The following is a 25,861-nucleotide window of genomic DNA, read 5'->3' as shown; positions in this document are numbered from 1 at the left end:
GTTCATCACACTTAATCTCTGCTGTTCCCCATGGGCCATACATCTTGCAAGAAAGCCTGCTCCTATGCAGGCTCTTCTCCATGGGCTGCAGTTTCCATTAAGGCATCTCCACCTTTCTCCAGTGTGAGGTTCTCCCCAGACTGCAGGTGGAGATCTGCTCCACCGTGAATCTCCATGGGCTGCAGGGGCACAGCCTGCCTCACCATGGGCTGCACCATGGGCTGCAGGGGAATCTCAGTGCTTGGAGCACCTCCTGCCCTCCTTCTTCATGACCTTGGTGTCTGCAGAGTTGTTTCTCTTTTTCTCACTCCTCTCTCACAGCTGCTGCACAGTGGCTTTTTACCCTTTCCTAAATATGTTACCACAGGGGCACCACCAGCATTGCCAACAGGCTCAGTTTTGGCCAGCAACAGATCTGCCTTGTGCCTGGCTGGAACTGGCTCTGTCTTGACACTGGGCCTCTTCTCACAGAAGACACTCATGCAGCTCCCCTGCTACCAAAACTTGCCACTCAAACCCCATGCAAGTTCTTCACTAACTTCTGAAGAAAAAAGGATTCCAGTATTCAGCTCCCTATCTATTCCCCCACACAGTTGTGGGTCCTCATAGAAGCATTTCATTATTCATCCTGCAAATTTTTGTTATATTTCCTCATGTATTCCTTGTGTAACTTCGACCATCAATATTAAGCAAAATACAAACTCTGAAAGTCATAAAGTAGTTGAAAACAGGGATTGTCTTGCCTCAAGAGATCTTCAGCAAACAGGTAACATAAAAAACCTTACATTTCTAACCACTGTTCTTGAGACTTTCTAGCAAGCATTCATATATGCCAAAATATGCATAAGTACATGACAGAATCCATGATAAACATAAAATATTCATGCATTGGTGTGCATTATCGAAATTCCTTGACGTTCTGCCCAGATAGCTTCCAACATACTTTCAGTGAACTATGCTAACCTACTTCACAGCTGAACGGTTGTAATAACTAGTTCAGAATCCAGACACATAATTAGTTTCACCTTATGCAGAAGGTTAAGACTTGATAATGTCACAAGGGCTCAAAACTTGCTTCAGCCTCAAATCTCTGTGTTATTAGTCTGTACTTATTGTGTAGAGGCTAGTACAACCACCTCACCGCCCTGCAATTACAACTAGGTCTGGCAAGACTTCTCAAAAACATAATCATTATAATTTAAAATAAAATAATTCAATTATAGCCTTCACTAAACTTTGAAAAATGTATGAGGTAACTCCTTTTTTGTTGTTGTTTTTTAAAGTTAGAGAAATTCTAAATGGAAGAAACTTGATTAGAAAGTGAAAACAAACAAAAAAATGCACTGAACAGATTTAACTGGGAGGACCCTCCCACACTCACATAATGAAAGCAAGTTGCGGCACAGAGGGGAGAGGGAGACTTTGCAGACTTTACCTAAACAATATCCCCATCTTTTCTCTTTACAGACTGCCTGATCAAGAGGAATTTGTGGATGAAGCACTCTACAGACAAATAGGAAAAGCCTTACACTCATAGGCCCTTGTGCTCATGGGAGACTTCAACCACCCTGACATCTGCTGGAATGAAGGTACGGCCCAGCACAAGCAATCCAAGAGGTTCCTCGACTGTGTGGAAGACAACTTCCTTCTGCAAGTAATAGAGGAGCCGACAAGGAGAGGTGCCATGCTTGACCTCGTGCTCACCAACAGGGAAGGGCTGCTTGGAAATGTGACGCTCCAGGGCAGCCTTGGTTGCAGTGATCATGAGATGGTCGAATTCGAGATCCTCAGGACAGTGAGAAGAGCGTGCAGCAAGCTCACTGCTCTGGACTTCAAGAGAGCAGACTTTGGCCTCTTCAGGAGCCTGATTAGTAAGGTTCCATGGGACACAGCCCTAGAGGGCAGGGGGGCCCAAGACTGTTGGTTGATATTCAAGGATCACCTGCTACAAGCTCAGGAGTGTTGTATTTCAACTAGAAGGAAGTGCAGCAGGAGGGCCAGGAGACCTCCTTGGATGGATAAGGAGCTGCTCAGGAAAATTCAAAGGAAAAAAGAGGCTTATGAAAGGTGGAAGCAGGGACAGGTGGCCTGGGAAGAATACAGGGATGTTGTCCGGGAAGCTAGGGACCAGGTGAGGAAGGCTAAGGCCCAGTTAGAATTGAACTTGGCTAGGGATGTTAAGGATAACAGGAAGGGATTCTACAGGAACGTAGCGAATAAAAGACAGACTAGGGACAACGTAGGCCCCCTCCTGAAGATATCAGGAGAACTGGCTACCCAGGATTTGGAGAAGGCTGAGGTTCACAATGATTTCTTTGCCTCGGTCTTCACTGGCAAAATCTCTGACCGCACCACCCAACTCTTGGAAGGCAGATGCATGGACTGTGAGAATGAAGACCCTAGGCCCACTGTAGGAGACGATCTGCTTCGAGACCATCTTAAAAACCTGAACGTACACAAGTCCATGGGACCTGACGAAATCCATCCGTGGGTCCTGAAGGAGCTGGCGAATGAAGTTGCTAAGCCACTGGCATCATATTTGAAAAACTCATGGCAGTCAGGTGAAGTTCCTGACGACTGGAAAAAAGGAAATATAACCCCCATTTTCAAGAAGGGGAAAATGGATGACCCAGGGAATTACAGACCAGTCAGTCTCACCTCTGTGCCTGGCAAACTCTTGGAGCAGATTCTCCTGGAAGGCGTGCTAAGGCACATGAAAAACAAGGAGGTGGTTGGTGACAGCCAGCATGGCTTCACTAAGGGGAAATCCTGCCTGACCAATTTGATGGCCTTCTATGATGGGGCTACGGAACTGATGGACAAGGGGCAGAGCAGTTGACGTCATCTACCTGGACTTGTGCAAAGCGTTCGACACTGTCCCACACGACATCCTTGTCTCTAAATTGGAGAGACATCAATTTGATGGGTGGACCACTCAGTGGATAAAGAACTGGCTGGATGGCCGTACGCAAAGAGTTGTGGTCAATGGCTCGATGTCCAGCTGGAGACCAGTAACGAGTGGTGTCCCTCAGGGATCGGTGTTGGGACTGGTCTTGTTCAACATCTTTGTTGGTTACATGGGCAGTGGGATTGAGTGTGCCCTCAGCAAGTTTGCCGATGACACCAAGCTGTGTGGTTCGGTTGATACACTGGAGGGAAGGGATGCCATTCAGAGAGACCTTGACACGCTTGTGAGGTGGGCTGATGCCAACCTTATGAAGTTTAACCATGCCAAGTGCAAGGTCCTTCACCTGGGTCAGAGCAATCCTAGGCACAGCTACAGGTTGGGCAGAGAAGAGATTCAGAGCAGCCCTGCAGAGAAGGATTTGGGGGTGTTGGTCGATGAGAAAATGAACATGAGCCGGCTTCAGTGTGCGCTCGCAGCCCAGAAAGCCAACTGTATCCTGGGCTGCATCAAGAGAAGCGTGACCAGCAGGTCAAAGGAGGTGATCCTGCCCCTCTGCTCTGCTCTTGTGAGACCTCACTTGGAGTATTGTGTGCGGTTCTGGTGTCCTCAACATAAAAAGGACATGGAACTGTTGGAACAAGTCCAGAGGAGGGCCACGAGAATGATCAGGGGACTGGAGCACCTCCCGTATGAAGACAGGCTGAGAAAGTTGGGGCTGTTCAGCCTGGAGAAGAGAAGGCTGCGTGGAGACCTCAAGCAGCCTTCCAGTATCTGAAGGGGGCCTACAAGGATGCTGGGGATGGACTCTTCATCAGGGACTGTAGTGACAGGACAAGGGGTAACGGGTTCAAACTTAAACAGGGGAAGTTTAGATTGGATCTAAGGAAGAAATTCTTTACTGTGAGGGTGGTGAGGCACTGGAATGGGTTGCCCAGGGAGGTTGTGAATGCTCCATCCTTGGCGGTGTTCAAGGCCAGGCTGGATGAGGCCGTGGGTGGCATGGTTTAGTGTGAGGTGCCCCTGCCCATGGCAGGGGTGCTGGAACTAGAAGATCTTAAGGTCCTTTCCAAACCTATTTTATGACTCTATGAAATAGGCAATGATAGGATAATTTTAAGAGAAGAAGGAAGATGAAAAGGGAAGGGAACCAACCTTTCATGTCACCAGGGCAAGAGAAATAAAGCCAGACAAATGGAAAAGAAAAAATATTGCCAATAATCTGACGACTGCATCCAAAACACAAGTATATGCACAGTGTTGCTCATCTTTTCAGGTCACATATGCTGTTCAACAACAATGTACTGATCAAAATAACCCGTAATTCAGAAACTGTTCCATACGTTTGATCACACTTACCTTGTTCTGTTTTGTCGTGGGTTTGGGTTTTTTTTGTTTAACTTTCAATCTATCATTTCAAAATGAGATGGACAGAAGGGATTAGAACAGCATACAGCATACCTAGCACAAGCTCATTTTAGGTTTTAAAAGTAGCAAAGTGATGGATTCTCTTTTGAGGAACGCTTGTATAAATCCTTCTCCTCCTCATGTGGTAACAGGCAATGCTCCCACCATGGATACTTAGCTTCTTTACGCATTTCTGGTAAAGGACTTTATCAAAGTGCATTTTGCAAATGCAGCTAAACTGTAGAGGTGTTCACAGGCTCACCAACTCCTTCCAAAAGCTGCCAGATTTCTGCTGCTTTACAGAAGTTATAGAAAATATTAAATAATGTGCAGTTCTATCCTTTATCCATTTATTCTGTTTATTTTTACACTTTCTACAAACATTCCTGATGTGCATGCCTAATCATCTGTGCTCTCCTGAATCCTCTTGAAATCATTTTCAAAATCTGATGTCATACCCACTCCATTCCATTCTTCTCATACTAAAGCAGTTCTGAGCACTGATCTTGTTTACCCATTACCAGAGACCTTCACAGGACGTAATCAAAGATATATTTCTAATTGAGCAGAGTTAGCAACTGCCTCTGAAATTCTTACTGGGCATCCTGAAACATAGTATCCTAATGATGTATCCTATGATGCATTCATTCTTCTCAAACGGATGGGTAGGAACTTACGTCTTACAGTGACTAAGCAAGCCACTAGAAATTTCAGGATGGTACCAAAAGACGGATAGACATGGATAGACACTAGTCCAAACTCAGCAATTTCCATGTAAAGCTTACTGTTGTAGCGTACTTCTACTATACAGTTCAGTGATACCACAAACAATAGATTTAATTGCAGTTCTTCTAAATCAATTTACAAATTTTAGCTGCAAAGTAGATACTTTGCAAAGTATGGCTCAGGCTCATTATTAATGATAGTCTCAGTGGAGACCGGTTTGAAGGACCATTTATTCAAAAAGTCTCAGATGTTGGCACATCAAGAGTTTCAGGACCCACTCTGAAACAATCTGGCTAAGGCCAGATCATCAACGACCATGATATAGTCATTGGCTGCTCAGACTACATCTACTCAGAGCCATACAGGAAGACTACAGTAGATATGCTTTTTCAATATTTTCACTATTCAGAGTTTTGAACAGATGATAGCAGATATGCTCTAATTACCATCACATCAAAACAGCAGGCCTAACTTAACAGCTGTGTTAATTACACTCAAACAGCTCACAGTTACAACTCTACTCTCTCAGTTTATCAACTTCCTAGCATTCTTCAATAAAATGTATTTTTTTTCTTCAGGTATTAATAAAGTATTCAAAGAACTCTATGCAGAGGAGCTTCAAACAAGAGTTTGAAGATCTGAAGGTCCTTTGGAAAATGCAAAGTCACAGAGAATGACACAATACTGCATGTTTTGCCCTCAAGTCTGCCCTTAATGGTATTTTTAACAATAATTTATGTGTATTCTAACAACATTCTCTTGAATTGAGAAAGGTAAAACCTGCTTACAGAAAAATTTCTAGACACTTGCTCTAGTTTTTCTTCTTTTCCTTCACTCAGTTTAAAGCACTATAAAATGAGCATGAAAACAGAAAAGATTCTGGCACCTGTTGTGGCCACGCTTATGTTTCACAAGATTTGAGTCTCACATATGATATACAGACAGAGTAACAGGAAAAAAAAACATTTAGGGTATCATATAAGCGCTTGCTAAAACTGTTGAGGTTGTCCATTTCCGATTGGAAGGAAAGCCCTTCTAGAACCCTGAAGAGGCACAAATGCCTGTCCTAATTGCAGAGCCTATTTCTCATTAAATTTATCATGTTTATGATTTTAAAATTAATATCTAAATTTGAGAAACTGGAAGTTTAAATTAAACTTTTTCATAATTTAGAAATAGCTTTATGAAAACCACTGACAATGAAAAGAGTAACCCCGAGATATTGTTTATTCAATAGAAGTCTCCATTCAACAACAAAGTCACTTTCAGCAAAGCAGAGCAATCTGCTTGCAATCATCAGCTGTCATCCCCATAATTTTTATATATATATGTACATATATACATATAAATATATATACATATATGTATTAGCATTCATAAAGTTTTACAACACAACTTGCATTTTAATTCCCCCCCAAAAAAATAGCTATTACTTTTACAAGTGTTTTAAAACACAATTCTGATCAAGCAAATCCATTGGTTTTCCTTAGAATAGTTGTAGCTTCAAGGAAAAAAACCCACCATGTTTTGTCATTCCCAGGATACAACTTGGACAAGACACTAGCATAAAATGAACAATCTAGATTTCTGGAAATTACTAAACATGGCTATTACCATATAGAAGTTCTCTCTCACAGATGGAGTTACAGCAATAGCAGCTGCAGGAAGATACACAAAGAATGAATACGCAGCTCAAACATTAAGAGAACTATGTACAGAAATAACTACTGTTAGAGTTTCTGACAATTCCTGACAGGACTCTCACTTTCTAAAGCATACATTTCTGACTGGTATTAGGATCTATTTATGTAGAAATTGGAGCACTACTGCAGTACTGTCTTTCAGTATCAGCTATATGACTTTAGCGGAGATTCTGAAGCCTGCTTATGAAACAGATACCATATATCACATTTCCCCTGAACACACCACAATTGCAGTGCTGTGTTCAGCTGAGGGGAGGAAAGCCTACTTCCTCCATTTAGCTAAGATTACCAGAAGTGCTGGGCTGATGCACACCCAGAAATACTAGACAAAATATCACCACATTAGCATTGGTAGACCTTGCAGTGCCTGTGATACAGAAACTTGACCCATGGCTTGAAATCACATACGCAACAGACAGGTGGTTCACATGACAAGAGGGAGATAACAACTAGACACAGACACAGTACATATTCCTCTTATCTGTCAATCTTGACTAACGCACCTATATTCTCAGACAATAGATGTGCAATTTATCATAACCCTAAACCAGCTGCCCAAACTAATTGCAGACATAATCAGAAAGCCTGTCTTGCAGGAGTTTAACAAAAACATTAAAAGAAAGCAATCTTCAACCTATTTTTTCCTTAGAAATAAACCTTTGGAAGGTCCCATGAAGAATTTTCAGAAAAACTAGGGTCAGTTATTCCTGTACATACTTCTCAACATCTGAGCTGCATATTCATGCTATTTATCTCTTGCCACAGACCTCTGAAAGGCTTTCAAAGCAGCATTCAATCCATCCACCCCTCCATCCATCTGACTTGAGGCACACATTAGCAACAACTTTCAGTAACTGAGGAACAAGAAAGAACTTTGCTGGAATCCCTCCGTAGATCATAAGTCTTGTTATATAATCAGCCATAGAAATAGTTAACACCTACATCAGCATATGTTAGCTCCTGGAAATTAATTATCTCCCTTTTATTCTAAAAATTTCCAGCCCCTAATAAATAATTATATTAATATTTTATTGCTATTTTTAATACATCTGGTTAGATCATTATACAATGCATATATTTCCCCTTTGGTTATTTTATTACCATTATACTTAAACTGAAGAGTTATACTCTATTTTATATATGAACATTACGTTTTCAGATGGCACAGATCAGCATGAACCTTCTACTTGAATGTTAATGGGACTCTGTTGAGGAAAGTATTATAAAGGACGCTCTTGTAATAAAAAAGCTAATTGTGATTGATACATATGAATGTCTACTTAATTAAATGGAAAAAATACTTGTGGAGTAAGTTCTAGTTTTCCCATATTGACAGCCATTATTACTACAGGTGAAAATGCAAGAATACTCATTCACCATCTACAGTTTAGAACTGGGTTAAAGACAACCGGCTTTATCATGAGCATGGTAAACTGACATCTGAAATGCTTTATCTTTTGATTGTTCAACTTGAAATGCAAGACAAAATCTAGAAGACCACACCCCAATACAAGAAAAACATGAATAAACTGGAGTGAGGGCACAAGGTCACCAAGATGCTCAGAGGTATGGAGCAAATGCCCTGTGACAGGATGAGGGAACTAAGGTTGCTGGGAAAAGGCGGCTTCAGATGTACCTAATAGCAGCCTGCAAAAGTAATGCAAAGTAATCTAAGAAAATATAATAGACTGAACTATTGTGCAATACAAAACTTTAACTAATGGAAAAGTTCTGCAAAACTCTCTAACTGGAGCCAAAGACATACTTGAATAAAAATCCCCAGATCACCAAAAAATATTAGTGAATCTGCTAAAGCAACAGATCATTTGACCAAGGTTTTTATTTCTCCTCAAGGCTAATAGCCTTAATCATGTCAGGAGGTCACTGTCATGCTGCTCAGTGCCAACACGGTCTCTTATTCAATAATGAATTCAATAATCACAGAATCACAGAATCCCGAGGGTTGGAAGGGACATCAAAAGATCATCTAGTCCAACCCCCCTGCAAGAGCAGGGTAACCTAGAGTACATCACACAGGAACTTGTCCAACCGGGCCTTGACTATCTCCAACGTAGGAGACTCCACAGCCCCCCTGGGCAACCTGTTCCAGTGCTCTGTCACTCTCACAGTAAAGAAGTTTTTCCTGATGTTCACATGGAAGCTCTTATGCTCCAGTTTACAATGTGCTGTTATATTAAAAATAAACAGATACGTTAGATAAAGAGGGAAGGGGGCAAGATGAGCGAGGAAAGGAGAAGTAATAGATACTATGTGTCACAAAACCCAAACAAGAAATACATATTTCTTAATGATATCTTCGACAATTCTGGAACCAAGAAAATGGTACAGTTGGGATGAGTTTGTTTTCTCTTAAGAATAATATAGTGATACAAATACAATCATTCTTCCATTACACTCTTATGCGCTTGAAAGACACACACCTAACAAAACCAAACCAAAACAGCCTATTTAGCTCATATGAGTAAACAATTTTGCAACAGGACCTTAATTGTTCTCAAAGTACACTCTTTAAACTTACCCAGTACAGGTAGGCCAGTACTTACATCAAATGTAAGCCTATACTGATGCATAAATTAAGAGAAATATTCTGCAGAGATTCTTCAACTGCACGTATCACCACATCACATATTCCACTTCTTTAAAATCCCTGTACAGTTTATTCAGACATCTCAAAGTATCAGTAGTCATACATGAGTCTCTTGTGACACACCTTCACAGAGAAAAGTAAATGTAATAGGGCTGCTCCCAATCCGTTCATCCCCAGTCTGCACTGACACTGGGGATTGTCCCAACCCAGGTACAGGACCTTGCACTTGGCCTTACTGAATTTCATAATGTTCGCATGGGCCCACCTCAGAGTTGTCAAGGTCCCTCTGGATGGCATCCCTTTGGCAAAACAATCTTTATTCTGTTTTTTAACCTCTTCCTTTCAATTAGTGGATTCCTCATTGGGTTGGTTCTCCCAACCAACTCAACCTACAACTACCTGACCGTTCTATCTTGACAAGTAAAGTGGTATCAACACAGAAGGGAACCAAAACAAGAGAATGGGAATAAAAAACCAAGTAAACCCTTTCATTTCAGCAGCACCTGTCAGTTGCACTGAATTAACTGTAACATCATTAGTCACACCACTGGCATAAATTTTCAAGCCTGCTTTTGACAGATGAGTGCATCCTTTTGATAGATGAATACATCCAATTCATAAGCATTCCATTTACATAACAGCTTAAATTTTCATCAATGAAGTTTAATTCCATTATAATTAATTTCAGTATTCTGCTTATCAGTACTTGACAGTTTTGTATGAAAACACAATTTTAAGGAGAAAATATGTAATTTCTGAACCCCTTTTTCTAGGAAAAAAAACCCAAACAGAGCAGCAGGCCTGTGACAAAGATGTTCCAGAAACAGGTAAGACAGCTGGAGGGCTTGCATTTCTTTACCTGGCTTTCTTCCTTTAAAGTGGATTTCAAGTTCTTACTTTTGTCTTCATAAGTTTTTACATATTTTTGCTATGTGGTCAAATATTTTAAAATGTAGTAGTTCTAAGAGACTGAAATAAGAAAACTGTCATTTTTTACAGGAATCAACATGAGAAGAAAACTACGCTTTTCAACACTGCTACACAAAACATTAAGCTACTTATTTGATCTTTAACCAGGAGAAATACACTTAAAATACCTTAAAAGAAGTTAGACTTCTGGTTTTTTTACTCAATTTTATGACAATTTTGTTACAAGCTTATGCCTTAGCCAACATGCCTTAGCCAATGAAACATTCGTATTAAAACATAAGTCATAGGTAAGAATATGTTAAAGCACTTTTAAAAATACTAAGTACTGTAAGGAAAGAAGTAACAGGCAACAAAATGCAATCAAAATAAAGAATCTGGAAACCATTAATTTAATTTCACTGAAAAGTACAGCAGTACAGCTTCAATCCATAGGAATTTTTTTATGGTTATTCACATTTTATGATGATTTATTAATGATCAGAGGATACCCATTTTTCACACAATCTCCAGAATCTTTGCTATATGAAAACCACTTGGAAAAACAAAACATCAAATTTTCAAGCATTTCTCCAAAGCACTTCAAAACAAGTGAATTTACATGGGACCTATCTAAACAATTGAATACAACAAGTACAGTAGAAGCATCTGTCCATCACCTCATCTTGTAACAGAATGTTAGGAATGAAATAAAGTTTTGCTATCCCTGCAACAATTTTTATTGTCATAAAAAAAAAAAAACCAACAAACAAAACCCTGAAACAATTTCACGGAAAAGATCCTCTACACTATACAAGTAACTTGTTTGAAAGCAGGGAATAATCAGAAAGAGAAGGTATGAACACAGAAAAAAAAGAAAAGAAGCAGCAGCAATCTGCTAAATATTTGTAACTGTAATTTATTTTCTAATCAGCTCACTGAAAGCAGCAAATGAACCCTGACTGCAAACATGTGCCTACCAAACACTGCTAACAAAAAAAAAAGCCTTTGTTGCCAATGCAAAATACAAGTCTTCACCTTTCAGAAACTTTTTATTTCTAGCAAAGGTCAATTTTGGTCCCACCAGAACCCAGAAATTCACAACAACTATCATTTTAGTGCATATATTCTGAGGTTACAAAATCAGATTTTTACTTTCTATGGCACAGATGGCACAAGTCTTAACAACACAGATCTGAAAAACAGATATTAGATAAATATTATTTGATGCCTAATGTGACACAAAGCCTATAATACTTAATTCAAGTAATTTTTTTATAAATTGAGAAGTTTCTATTTTATGGTGCGTCAGCACTGCAGCACAAAGCGTTTGAATCTGCTAAATATCAAATGCAGATATCTGGACTCTCACTTAATCCGTGGTAGATTGTATGGATTCCTTCCTCACATAAATGCAAGATGTTCAGCTACATATTTACTATTCCTTGTAGATCTTTCTATAAACTTACATGTCAATGATTGCAAATGTGTACATACAAATCCATCATTATTAGTTGTAACTTGTGTTGAACAGAAAATGGTGCTGCCATTTACAGCTTCTCCACATGGAAAAAATTCAAACACGTGGTGAAGTAGCATCAGTATCAAGCTTTAAATAAATGTTTTAAAAATATGATTGCATTTTCAGAACTATTGTTTAGAGTTTGCTATATTAATGACTTAAAAATGAAGAAAAAAGCCAGCTTTTCTTCAACTCAGTGAGGCCATTTTACTTGGACACTTGAGCAAACGTTCTCCATGCTTGGTGACGGAGATGCCCAACATGCCTCTAGAATTGGAGATTTCAACTCTGCTCTCGAACATCATACTACAATGAAACATCTGCTCATTTTAATAAAAGGAAGTTGCACAATTTTTCCCTTCTTTTTCCTTTCTTAATACTATGCCAAACTTGCAGCAGATTTCTCCAATGTGAAAATCTACTTCTCTCCTGTTTTTCATAGATGTACTCTTTCTCAACAGCCTTAAAGTATTTCAAGGCCATGACATTAATCAGTTAACTCTACTACTTACAGACAGGAAAAGTCAATTTACCTGAATGCCATCAAGCAACTTGCTCATGCACCAGTAACTGTCAGCTTCTATGTTCTGCAGCATTTCTTCAGGCAGACTGGAAACATCAAAATTTTCCACTTCTTCTTCTTCTGTTTCAGGAAAAGAGAAAGAGAATCAAGTCAATGAAGTGCACAGAATAAATAAAGCAAGGATGAGGAAAATAATTGAAAACAAAGACAACCACCACTTATCTTCTAGTCAAAAATTTCAATGTACATTTACTTTAACAGGGACTAAATGAATCATTTATTGCTCAACTGTGTCACCTAATGGCTTTAAATGTTAATGAATACTCAATTTCTTGCAGACTGTGAAAAAACTCAAATCATGCCTGGTTAACCAGAATTAATATATAATAGATTACTTCATTCTAAACATTTCACACCTGAAGGAGGATCATCAGAAGCACTTTGAGAGCCCTCAAGATATGTATGAGCAATCTGCAAAGCATGGCTATGTTTGCATCACGTACAGCAAAATATGTTGCCAGTCTTGGCAGAAGAAAAAGCCCTGAAAAATGTTTTTTTAGAAAACCAGTGAAATTTATTTAAAAACCTGACTACAGCTTTTTAAGGAGGACTTATTTTTCAGGCAAGCATTTGGAACCAGAAGGAAATCAGACAAAAGGAAACATGAATCCTATCCGTCACTCCCAAAAACCCCATGATTTTCAATACTGGAAAAGCACAGAATCCTAATGACGCCTATTTAATTCAACACACGAGTATGTTAAAAGAAATTCGCATTTTGCTATGAACTGAAATTTACCACCTAAGCCACACTATCTTACTTTTAAACCATGGCATCTGAATAAATCCATTTTGAACACTAAATGTGCTCCCTTGCCAGCTAAATCATAAAGCTCCCGTACAGCCCTAGAAGAGAGTTTAACACAAGTTGAGAATGCTCCAAGTAAATGCTGTAGCTTCCCTCTTGCAGCAGCAGTTCACAGTGTTTTACTGTATCAAGATAAAAACCAAAGAAGTGTTTTTCCCAGCCCTGGTTTCTTCTCAAGGGGCGGAAGGTGCAGAAGAAAAAGGTGTTTGATTCAACTTAAACCAAAGAAGGAACTTCCTCCATTACACAACTGCAAGCAAACAGTAACAGAAAACCAGGATATGTAATACTTTAAAACTCCTCTATTCATCTGTATCATCGCTTTGCAGTATGTCATTAAGAAAGCCTAAGTACACCTTTAGATTGTCATGTTTGATTATGCTGCCTTAAAGCACTTATTTGTCAATTGGTAATAATCATGAGAATTACATGTTACAAAATAATTTTAACATACCAATGATTTTACCACCACTAGTAGACACTGGTAGCAAGGTGTCATCTTACCAAAGCAGTCTTGTTTGAACTGATGCCTATATGTGGGTACTAAGGGATCATTAGTTTTGCATTATAAAAGTATTATCAGCTGTAGGACAAGGAGATTAGGTTTTGCTAATAAAAAACTAGCTAAGATATTGGGAAACCTGGTAACTAAAACATGGCACTGCAGCAGAGACTCCATAAAATAAAAGCACGCAATGCTCTCAGAGGTGGCAGGACCGTAAGCAATGCACCAGAAGTCACTTACTGGTTAAAGAAATACCACCTTTGCCTTGGAGTTCAGTTTCAAAAAGCAGTTTCTAAAATGAAATCACCAAACAAGTACCCAACATATTTTAAATATCCTATATAATAAACTCAGATATAACACTGCCTTGCAGAAGAATGAAGAAGTGAGTAGCAGACTGCAACAACACATTTTTTTAACAGCTGATACTTCTGTGAGCAGGAAGAAACTCCTTATCCAATGTCAGCAGCATATTCCTCCCAGCAAAAAAAGAGGACAGATGCCCCCAGAAGTCAGTATTATACTCCTCCCCCCACAATGGACAGCAAATTCTCACAATTCTCTGTGGAAAACAGAGACAATATAGGCAGTAACTAGGAGGTAACACTCCCAACATCTTTCTGTGAAGTTCACTAACTTTATTAGACTTTCCTCATGAAAAACTGCTTCTAGCACAAACTTGGTTTCCTTTCACTCTGCAAATCCAACCCCTTCAGAAAAGTCATGTTAAGAGAAAAGCCTAGCATCATATAAAAGTTTTTTCAAAGTAAAGATGCTTGAATACAATGGCAATGACAAGAAAGGATTGAAGGCAAACAGACCAACCCAAGAAAAAACCCAAAACATCTAGCAATGAAAAAACTTAGACTAGACAAGCAGGTAATGTGATATACACTTGGCAAAATCAATCCAAATTGAAATGCCACTTCCACAGCTCAAAAAGAAGACAGCAGAAAGGTCCCTCAAAGTCTAGAAAAAACAGCAAATTATTATGAATGTTAACGTGTCCTTTACTAAGTCCACTAACAGAAAAGTTACTAAGTGTACTCACAAGGCTTACTCACAGAAAGACTGAAAATTATTAGACTTCACATGGACCAAAAAACTGGCAATTTAAGATGGCAAGTTTCATACCAGCCTGTGAAAAAATCAATATTAAGTATCTACCTATCTAATTCCAATCTGATGTGCCCTGATATTTTATTAAAAAACCAAGAAAACCCCACCATTTTCAGCCAAGAAGCCTTTTTAACGTTCAGAAATTAAAATTAAGGATGAATATTCCCATTAGTTTATCTGAGAAAGACTTTTCCAGACAGAAAATTATTTACGTAACCTCTACAGCAGGAACATTATTTCTTGTCATATCTTATTCATGTTAATTCATAAATGTCTTACAGTTATGCAGTTTATGTTTACTATATATTCATAAACCAGAGTCCCAGTGGAAAAACATCTAGTTAATATTTTTTTCATTTTAACAAGTAAAAAAAATGAGTAACCCATTCTCTCTAAGCCTCACAATGTCTACAGAAGAAACAATAAATGAACCAGACTTACTCATATTTATATAAAACAAAAACATATATAGAATTTTATTCTGCTTGAAAGAAGCAGTCTTCAGGCCTTCGTTCACAAAACATTTGCTGAAAGAATAAGATTATGACTACTTAGATAGTGTTCCTTTGCAAATTTCCTGCCTTTGAGCAACTTTTCTTTTCATGATACTGCTATCGCATTTCTGAACAAAAAGGAAGTTATAAATCGTAGCACAACACAATAACTCCTCTACAGGTGGGCATGAAAAGATAACAAATGAATGAGCCTTTTTATCTTCTCTTTCTCATCTTTCTTATCTTACCTCTTTTTTGTCCTTCTCTTTCAAAATCTACCATTTCATACTATATGCTCATACTAGCATTTAAACCAACAAAAAAGCTGAAGACACACCTAACGATTGGAGGTAGGTGTCTTCACCTCTCTCCACAGCCAACGCAGAAAAACAAGGAGTGACGGAGTATTAGGTGCCTTGTTCTAAAGCAGAAACCTAAAATAGATGAATCATAAACAAATAAAATCCTGGTTTTGTCAATATTAGCTATAACTTGAACTGAAAAGGACTGCCTTATAATGCAGACCTCTGAACTTCAGAAGTCTCTAAGGACCCATCAAAAGTATTCCCATCCTGTGACTGAACTATCTGCAACAAGTAAAAATGGAAGGCTGCAAGAAAACATCAGTTTGAGAAACAAGGCTGAAGCAGCTTGGGTAGCAAAGATACCCAAGCATTAGTATTTTGGAAAAAAACTAGATTCCAATTGTTCTAGTAAGGGAGGACTAGCAAATTGGAAAGACTTTTTTTATTCCTACCCCATCCTCCAAAAATACTCTTTTTAAGAATCAATTTTTAATGATTCCAACTACTTATCATCATGGGTATGTTCACCAAACACAAAGGATGTCAGGACAGGCCCTTCTGAAAAGAACATAGGTCTGACGTAAATTCACCATTTTAACTAGAGTTCTCATTATTCCACAGGGAAAAGAAAAATGGATTACAGACAGAAAGGCAACTATTATCAAGTTCTTTCTGCACTAGTTTAGGTGACCCTCTATAAATCAAAATATACAGATAGCATTTAAGAACCATTCAATTCTTTCACCGAAAGAATCCATAGTCCCAAAATATAATGCCACAGACTCACAAGCTCAGTCGTTAGAGACATAAAAATAGCACTTCTAGGAAGCACTCATCTAGTTTTCTCGTTCTGTCTCTCCCTTTGGAAAAGGCATTCAAGAACACTAGACTTTTACGTGGCTTATACTGACTTATCTTTACAGTTTTCATAAGACTCAAACATAAAACAGATATTCAGGATTTTTTTATATGTTCTTTAAATATATAACTACTTCCCATCCAATTTTCATTCCCATTGTGCTTCTCATGCATCATTAAGTCATCTCTACTAATGCCACATAATAAAGCTTTGAAATAAAAAAAAAAATCTAATTAAATGTGTTAGACATTCAATTGTATTTTAGTAACACTCTAGAAGTATTTATCCTATGTAAAACAACTGTCTCAAACTTTTGCTTAAAACTGTGCAACTAAGTATTTCAAAGAGTACATCAAATTACTTAAAGAGATGTATTAAAATACATTTTTCATTAGATTAGCTATGTAGCATGTTTTTGTATATGTTATATTAGCTGGTACTTTTTTATTTAAATGAGGTATATGCTGAACAAGGAGGAAAATCCAGACACTAAATCTACTGAAGAAGACATAAACACTGCAAAAGTCACCAAACAACCAAGTGGTAAGTGACATGGTATGGTTTCTGCTGCTTCAATTCACTTTAACTTGCTGCAGTTTTTTGAAGAAGTTCAAAACTGACTCCTAACATGTGAACGACCTGTTTCAGGGAGAGCTGAAATAAAAAAGGCCGTCCATTTTCATGACAAGCTCCAATTAAGGAACACTTGATTGCCAGAATAATACACAAAATACAGTTTACATATTTAACATTTATCCATTTATTTGTGTAGGCATATAGTGCAAAGTGTTGCTTCTTATTTCAAGTCAACACTTGTGCTGGAAAACGATTGCAAATTCTTGTTTTAGATAAATTTCTTTTCAATGAGTGAAATCTGAGAGGACAGTAATATAAAGATTAAATAACAAGACTATGGAAGCAAATAGCAGGCCAATGTGCACATGTATCAATATCTGGGGAGAAAAAGATCACTGTGTAAAATTTCACAATTACAAAGTCTCACAGCAACATTTCTTATTTTCTTCAGTTTCCTGCAGAGATCTTTATCGTGTTATCTGTGTTATTGTAGAAGACAGTAAAACAGTTGCCTTGAGGAAAACTGCTGTAGAATGGAGTCAATGACATGCTGATTTGAATATGTGCATTGCCGTAAGCATAGTATTAGCTGGTTTTCACTCATTCTTAGCTTACGCTTCCAAAACTTCCCACAGTGCAAAAAAGAAAGAGTAACTTTTTCTAAACAGTTTTAACTGGATCCATTCCCAAAGGCAGCGACATAAGGATGAAATGAAAAATTAAAATAAAGTATTAATTACAACTACATACAAATGTATTTTTCCAATGACAACAGAAAATAAACATGCTAAACATAATACTGCTTTGCCTCCATTGAAAATAGATTTTAATGAGATTAAGCCTAGTTGATGATTTTGGTGGAAGTTGTTAAAAATGTTAAAATCAAGTTCATGTCTCATCTGTGTTTTTAAGATGTATTTGATTTCTTCCTAAAAAAAAAATCACACTAAAAAAAAAAGTGCTTGAAATTCACCATTTCAGCCCAGATCATGCGTAAAGCATCTGTCATTACAGACAGATCAAGTCATACAATATACATTTTTGCATTAAAAACTGGAAATTTTTAATTTCAGAGAGGATTTTATTTATTTAATCATGTCCTGAAATAACGCTAAAATACTGAAAACTGATATGTTTTAAATGGGTTAATGATACTGCTACAGTAACTAGCCACCCTCCCAATGCATCCAAATGGCCATCTGTGTCCAACCATGTTCAAATGCAATAAACGAAAAAGCAACCTGCATTCAGAATTTCTTCTAAACCCGCCTCACCAATTCTCAGTCTTCACAAAATGGGAACGAAATTAATGTAATGTGACAGTTTTACTACTTCATTACACTAAGCAAGCTCATACAAAAAATGTCTCTATTAAATAAAGCATACATTCTTTCAAAGGAAACTATTTTTTAGCTAAACAGGCATTTAATTGGGTTATTAATGTTTTAATTTTAGCTTTTTATCTTGAAATGGTGTCTCAGCACTCAGAATAAGGCAAAACTCAGATGAATGCACTGGAGTGGAGGCAGGGGATGAGATGGATGGTGATACGAGAAAGATTCAGTGCACCTGCAGCCCAGAAAGCCAAATGTCCTCTGGACTGCATCAAAAGGAACATGGTCAGCAGGTCGAGGGAGAGGATTCTCCCCCACTACTCCACTTTTGTGAGACCCTGCATAGAGTATCACATCCACCTCTGGGGCCTCCAACACAAATGGGTTGTGGAGCTACTTGAGCTGGTTCAGAGAAGGGATAAAAGATCGTGAGAGGTCTTGAGCACCTCTCCTATGAAGACAGGCTAAGCGAGTTGTGCTTGCTCAGCCTGGAGAAGACTCTGGGGAGACCCTAATACCTCTTCTAATACCTCAAGGGGGCTTACAAAAAATCTGGAGAGGGACTTCAGGGGAAAATAGTAACAGGACAAGGAGTTACAGCTTTAAACTGAAAGAGGAGAGATTTAGATTAGGAAACAATTCTTTACTATGAGGGTGATGAGACATTGGAACAGGTTTCCCAAAGAAGCTGTGGCTGTCCCACCCCAAAAGTGTTCAAGACCAGGCTGGACAAGGCTTCGAGCAACCTGATTTGGCGGAAGGTGTCCCTGCCATGGCAGGGGGCTGGAACTAGGTGATCTTTAAGGTCACTTCCAACCCAAACCATTCTAAGATTCTATGATGTCCAAAACAGACTTAGATCATCAACAAATCATGAATATTCTTTACCTACACCCAATATATAAAATAATACATAGAAACATTAGAAAGGCAAATTCTCTGAAAATCTTAAAATTCTTCTTTTTAGCACTAATTTGTGCAAATGTATTTCTCATCTAATGTATAAAAGTATTACCACAGACTTCAAGTCCACATTATATAGCTCTTGTAGAGGTGCAAGGAAATCATTCTGACTGTACATGCACAGGTACTTGTGTGTATGAACTCTGTTGTAATCTACTTTAGATGTTTTATCTTCAGATAGATCTAACCTGAAAGTTACCAGCAAAATATACAAACTACAAAACTATACACATATATATACGCAAAACTATACTGCATGCAGAGATGCACAGTAACATCTACAGAATCTTCTATATCCCACTTCAAACTCGGTTTTCAAAAAGCCTTCTGAAACAGCTATTCAGTCACTGCTGCATTAGTGCAATGTTTTCCAAGGAGATCAAGACATAATAAAGCATTTAAATCTAAACTTTTTTCAGCAACAATTACCTAATTAAATATGTACATAACAACATCAGCATCTCTCATTGAAAACAATCCTAATTACCTACTTATCTGATAGAAATAGCTTTTGAGGTATTAAGGATTAATCACCAAAATAAAAAGTTCTCTTTCTTTGTGATACTGTAGTCACAAAGGTAAAATTAAAACTAAAAAAGTAAACTTAACCATCTCATCAGTCCAGGCTTAGGTAAACATGACCTTAATGCATTTCAAATATTCCCCTCTTATGAGTCACGTTCTCCCATATGCAATGTATTGTTGACTTGTCTGGTTTAACACTGTTAATAATCTTACACTTGTTTTCAATTGCTCTGCAACAATTTCCTTAAGATGCAACAGGAAGCAAAATAAATATCATTTATACATCAGTATAAGAATGTTGGTTTAAATATTAATCATTTTACTTTATCAATATTAATTCTCTAAACAATTTTATTGAACATGGGAAATGTTATAAAATCCTCTGACCTGGAAAACAAGGTCAATCACCAGCTCCAAAAACATTGTAAGCTTGATTACTTTGATCTAATCTTTAGGCTCACAAAAATTAATATATGACCCTGAAAGTACTCTCTATTTATTCTATCACAAAAGAGTAAATACTTCATACACTTATTCTCTAATTCCAGATTTTCCATAACAGTAATCAGTGAATCATTGAGAGTCTTTCTTTAGTGGGCCTACATGCTTGCAAATGAGATTTTTCTACTCAGGCTTTTTCCAGACTAGATTTTAATGGTAATCTTTTTCCCTCCACACTAAGTAGTCCATTAATTGTCCTTAATTCCTACTGTACATACCATGTAGAAATAGGTCTGGTTTTAAAAATTATCAATTTATTTGAAAAATAGGAAATTCTCACCTCATGTTACATGTTAAATGATTCTTCATAGGCTGCAGACACAGATTACTGCTCAACAATTCAGACATGAGAAAGATTAAAAATATATTTACTACTTCAACAACTCTACCACCAAAACAGGATACAAAAGAGAAATACCTAAATCAGGTGGTAATCAACAGGTCTTCGATGCACAGAACTTACATAATGCCAAGTATAAGACTGGCAGCTGAGATATCTGCCTGGTAAAAGCAGCTTACATTTAGAAAGAAAGGTATAAGCCACATCCTTGAGTATGACATTACTGTGGAAGAGGAGCCTTCAAAGCTTGTAAGATGACAGCTCTTCTTAAAAATGTATTTTAGCAACAATGAAAAACACAACATTCAGCACAAATGCTTCTCAGAGAAATCACTTCAATAGATTTGCTGCTGTCAACCAAAACAGGTTGCCAGGGATAAGTGGTGCATGTGAAACCAAATTATGGAGCTAGTAATTAGCATCCAGTATGCATGATGAGCACAGGATGCTGATAAACATTTTCTTAGAATGCCTGATAACAGAGTTTCCTGAGAAATCCAAAAGGTGCCTGGAGAATAGGAAATGAAAGATTAAAGGTTGAACCTGTCTCCCAAATCATATCTTTTAATTACCTAGTTTTTGCTTATCACTTAGTTTTTTTTAAAACATCAAGCTTATGTATGCTCATATGCACAAACACAGAGCACAGAACTGCAAGAATGGGTAAGAGCAAATCATAGCACAGTTAAACAAGTCTAAAGGAAGTCTCAGGAACACCGGCCTTACCTGTATTACAGAGTGGGATTGATTACAAGGCTATTTTAGAGACAATCACTGTAGGATTGTATTTTCTTAAATTCAAAAAGAATCCATAAGTTAATGTAGATTTAACAAACTGGGGGCAATGTCAACTGCATTAAACGCAAAATGTATTTAAAAGATTAAGAAAACAGTCTATGCATCTACATATGCAAGGGTGAATTTGAAGTACTGAAAATTGATACTTCTTACATGAAAGCATTATTACAAAAAAAGCCCCAACAAATGGTCTTGCACGTAATTACTTAATATTATAAGGTAGGCAAAGAGAACTCATTTGAATAATCTCATAAACAGAAGTATCTTTAATAAATTACCTGGATAACTTTACCAGGCTGAATGTTCAACTTGGGTAAATTTAAAAATAATTAAAACTATCCAAGAAATGGTATGTAAATATAAGACCTTTTAAAAATGCATGTTTAATTTTTTCAGTGATGAAAGTGACTGAAAAATTTACAACTGTCAAGTAAGCTCAGCAACCATTTACACACAACAGTAACTGTATATAAATATAAATTCACCCAGTCATGAAAAAAAATTAACTTGTTATTGTCACTGAACTGAGCAACTAAATATATTCTCAAAGAAAAATGAGTGGCAGGGGAAATAACTTTTCAGTGACATCAAATGCACAGCTCTCTGACAGTGGCAGTTAGCTGCAAATCCAATATGTGCAATACTGGTCAAATTTCTTAATTATAGTGATTAGCTTCCTTATATTGTGATCCCCCCCGTCATTCACAATGAATACGAAAGACATCCACATTACAGACTTCTTGCCTTATTTGCAACAGAAGGTAAGTAACATACATTATTTGCACTTTTTAGTACAGATTGTATATACTAAATTAAAAGAAGCATATTTGTGGAGAATGAATTCTTGACTGCACAGGCAACACTATATGACTTGTCAAGTGCATACCTTAACTATCTTAATCTGCTGTGATTTACAATTTCCCAATGAAACTGCTACATACACACTTGTGGCAAAAAAGCCACAAGGATTGCTTTATTCATGAGATTAAATTGCATTTTTACATGCTACACAGGTACTTATAATTAAGAAATAATCATCCCACATGGTACAACCTCTAGGAAAAAAGAGAACTGTTCCATCTATTCAAAAATAAGAGTATGATTTCTTTACTTTCCTTCCTCTATGTTACTGTAAGAAAGAAGTGTCTTTAAATTAATTAGGGTTACTGTAATAAAGTGACTTTTTACCTCCTAAATTAACTGAAGATGGAACAAGCAAAAGAACATTTTTGAACTCAGAAATGTCTTTGGTAAGAATACAATTCATAAGGCAGTATTTTTAATAAGTATTGGCTTTTATCAAAACTAATTGCTATAAAATCATGAAGCATTTTCTGTTTCTATGAAATAAGGCTATAAAAACATATGGAAGAAAAACAGTTTTGTAAAAAAACATTCTTTTTTCCTCTTTTTTTTTTGTTTTTTTTTTTTTTTGGGCTAAAGTACTGAATTTTTCACTTTTGTTTTACAATTTCAATTTATAAAATTTCAGATTTTCTAAATTAAAAATAATCAAAAAATCCCCACAATGATGAAGAAGCCCAATTACTTTATGATTACTATGATTTAAAAAGGTTTGCATTTAAACTTCAAGTGAAGCCCAAATTAAAATGTTTCAGCGTGCAAACTTCTGACAACTGTATTTGAATTGATTTGAAATCTATAAAACATTAATTAACCATATATCTCATTGAAAATAAAAGCTGTACACAATTGTTTAAAGCACTGATTCACCTACTTGAATGAAGTGCTCTATAGGCAAATAGGAACAGCCTCATACTTGCAGGCCCTTGTTCTCATGGGAGACTTCAACCACCCTGACATCTGCTGGAATGAAGGTACGGCCCAGCACAAGCAATCCAAGAGGTTCCTCGACTGTGTGGAAGACAACTTCCTTCTACAAGTAACAGAGAAGCTGACAAGGAGAGGTGCCATGCTTGACCTCGTGCTCACCAACAGGGAAGGGCTGGTTGGAAATGTGACACTCCAGGGCAGCCTTGGTTGCAGTGATCACGAGATGGTCGAATTCGAGATCCTCAGGACAGTGAGAAGAGCGTGCAGCAAGCTCACTGCCCTGGACTTCAAGAGAGCAGACTTTGGCCTCTTCAGGAGCCTGATTAGTAAGGTTCCATGGGATACAGCCCTAGAGGGCAGGGGGGCCCAAGACTCTCGGTTGTTATTCAAGGATCACCTGCTAAAAGCTCAGGAGTGCTGCATCCCAACTAGAAGGAAGTGCAGCAGGAGGGCCAGGAGACCTCCTTGGATGGATAAGGAGCTGCTCAGGAAAATTCAAAGGAAAAAAGAGGCTTATAGAAGGTGGAAGCAAGGATAGGCAGCCTGGGAAGAATACAGGGATGTTGTCCAGGAAGCTAGGGACCAGGTGAGGAAGGCTAAGGCCCAGTTAGAATTGAACTTGGCTAGGGATGTTAAGGATAACAGGAAGGGATTCTATAGGAACGTAGCGAATAAAAGACAGACTAGGGACAACGTAGGCCCCCTCCTGAAGATATCAGGAGAACTGGCTACCCAGGATTTGGAGAAGGCTGAGGTTCACAATGATTTCTTTGCCTCGGTCTTCACTGGCAAAATCTCTGACCGCACCACCCAACTCTTGGAAGGCAGATGCAAGGACTGTGAGAATGAAGACCCTAGGCCCACTGTAGGAGACGATCTGCTTCGAGACCATCTTAAACACCTAAACATACACAAGTCCATGGGACCTGATGAAATCCATCCGCGGGTCCTGAAGGAGCTGGCGAATGAAGTTGCTAAGCCACTGGCATCATATTTGAAAAACTCATGGCAGTCAGGTGAAGTTCCTGACGACTGGAAAAAGGGAAATATAACCCCCATTTTCAAGAAGGGGAAAATGGATGACCCGGGGAATTACAGACCAGTCAGTCTCACCTCTGTGCCTGGCAAACTCTTGGAGCAGATTCTCCTGGAAGGCGTGCTAAGGCACATGAAAAACAAGGAGGTGGTTGGTGACAGCCAGCATGGCTTCACTAAGGGGAAATCCTGCCTGACCAATTTGGTGGCCTTCTATGATAGGGCTACGAAACTGATGGAAAGGGGCAGAGCAGTTGACGTCATCTACCTGGACTTGTGCAAAGCGTTCGACACTGTCCCACATGACATCCTTGTCTCTAAATTGGAGAGGCATCAATTTGATAGGTGGACCACTCGGTGGATAAAGAACTGGCTGGATGGCCACATGCAAAGAGTTGTGGTCAATGGCTCGATGTCCGGCTGGAGACCAGTAACGAGTGGTGTCCCTCAGGGATCGGTGTTGGGACCGGTCTTGTTCAACATCTTTGTCAGTGACATGGACAGTGGAATTGAGTGCGCCCTCAGCAAGTTTGCCGATGACACCAAGCTGTGTGGTTCCATTGATATGCCGGAGGGAAGGGATGCCATCCAGAGGGACCTCGACACGCTTGTGAGGTGGGCTGATGCCAACCTCATGAAGTTTAACCATGCCAAGTGCAAGGTCCTACACCTGGGTCAGAGCAATCCCAGGCACAGCTACAGGTTGGGCAGAGAAGAGATTCAGAGCAGCCCTGCGGAGAAGGACTTGGCGGTGTTGGTCGATGAGAAAATGAACATGAGCCGGCTTCAGTGTGCGCTCGCAGCCCAGAAAGCCAACCGTATCCTGGGCTGCATCAAAAGGAGCATGACCAGCAGGGCGAAGGAGGTGATCCTGCCCCTCTACTCTGCTCTCGTGAGACCTCACTTGGAGTATTGTGTGCAGTTCTGGTGTCCTCAACATAAAAAGGATATGGAACTGTTGGAACAAGTGCAGAGGAGGGCCACGAGGATCATCAGGGGACTGGAGCACCTCCCATATGAAGACAGGCTGAGAAAGTTGAGGCTGTTCAGCCTGGAGAAGAGAAGGCTGCGTGGAGACCTCAAGCAGCCTTCCAGTATCTGAAGGGGGCCTACAAGGATGCTGGGGATGGACTCTTCATCAGGGACTGTAGTGACAGGACAAGGGGTAACAGGTTCAAACTTAAGCAGGGGAAGTTTAGATTGGATATAAGGAAGAAATTCTTTACTGTAAGGGTGGTGAGGCACTGGAATGGGTTGCCCAGGGAGGTTGTGAATGCTCCATCCTTGGCGGTGTTCAAGGCCAGGTTGGATGAGGCCTTGGGTGACATGGTTTAGTGTGAGGTGTCCCTGCCCATGGCAGGGGGGTTGGACCTAGATGATCTTAAGATCCTTTCCAACCCTAACTATTCTATGATTCTATGATTCTACTTTGAAAGCCTCTTAGATCTTGAAATGCTACCCATCTATGAAACGGTATTTGAATGTTACATTCCTGACATTTGTATAGCATGTTATCATTGCCTAAGTAATTCTTTCTCTTTTAGC

General features: G+C 38.6%; 1 protein-coding gene across 3 annotated transcripts in view; it reads right to left on the bottom strand.

Moving 5' to 3' along the window:
• The window catches only part of TBC1D22A (TBC1 domain family member 22A), a gene marked incomplete at its 3' end in the record, with an annotated part of 183,757 nt that overhangs the window by 102,547 nt on the left and 55,349 nt on the right, over positions 1-25,861 (bottom strand). For all 3 annotated transcript variants that reach the window (XM_080632788.1, XM_080632789.1, XM_080632790.1), the window contains one exon: positions 12,311-12,420. In XM_080632788.1, coding sequence (XP_080488914.1) covers positions 12,311-12,420 — 110 coding nt within the window. The remainder of the gene's footprint in view (positions 1-12,310; positions 12,421-25,861) is intronic.

This window comes from Psittacula echo, assembly GCF_963264785.1.
Source record: "Psittacula echo genome assembly, chromosome: 1".
In the NCBI taxonomy this organism is placed as follows: Eukaryota; Metazoa; Chordata; class Aves; order Psittaciformes; family Psittacidae; genus Psittacula; species Psittacula echo.
The sequence above is the reverse complement of the archived record's forward strand: the minus strand, read 5'-3'. Positions and strand labels throughout refer to the sequence as shown.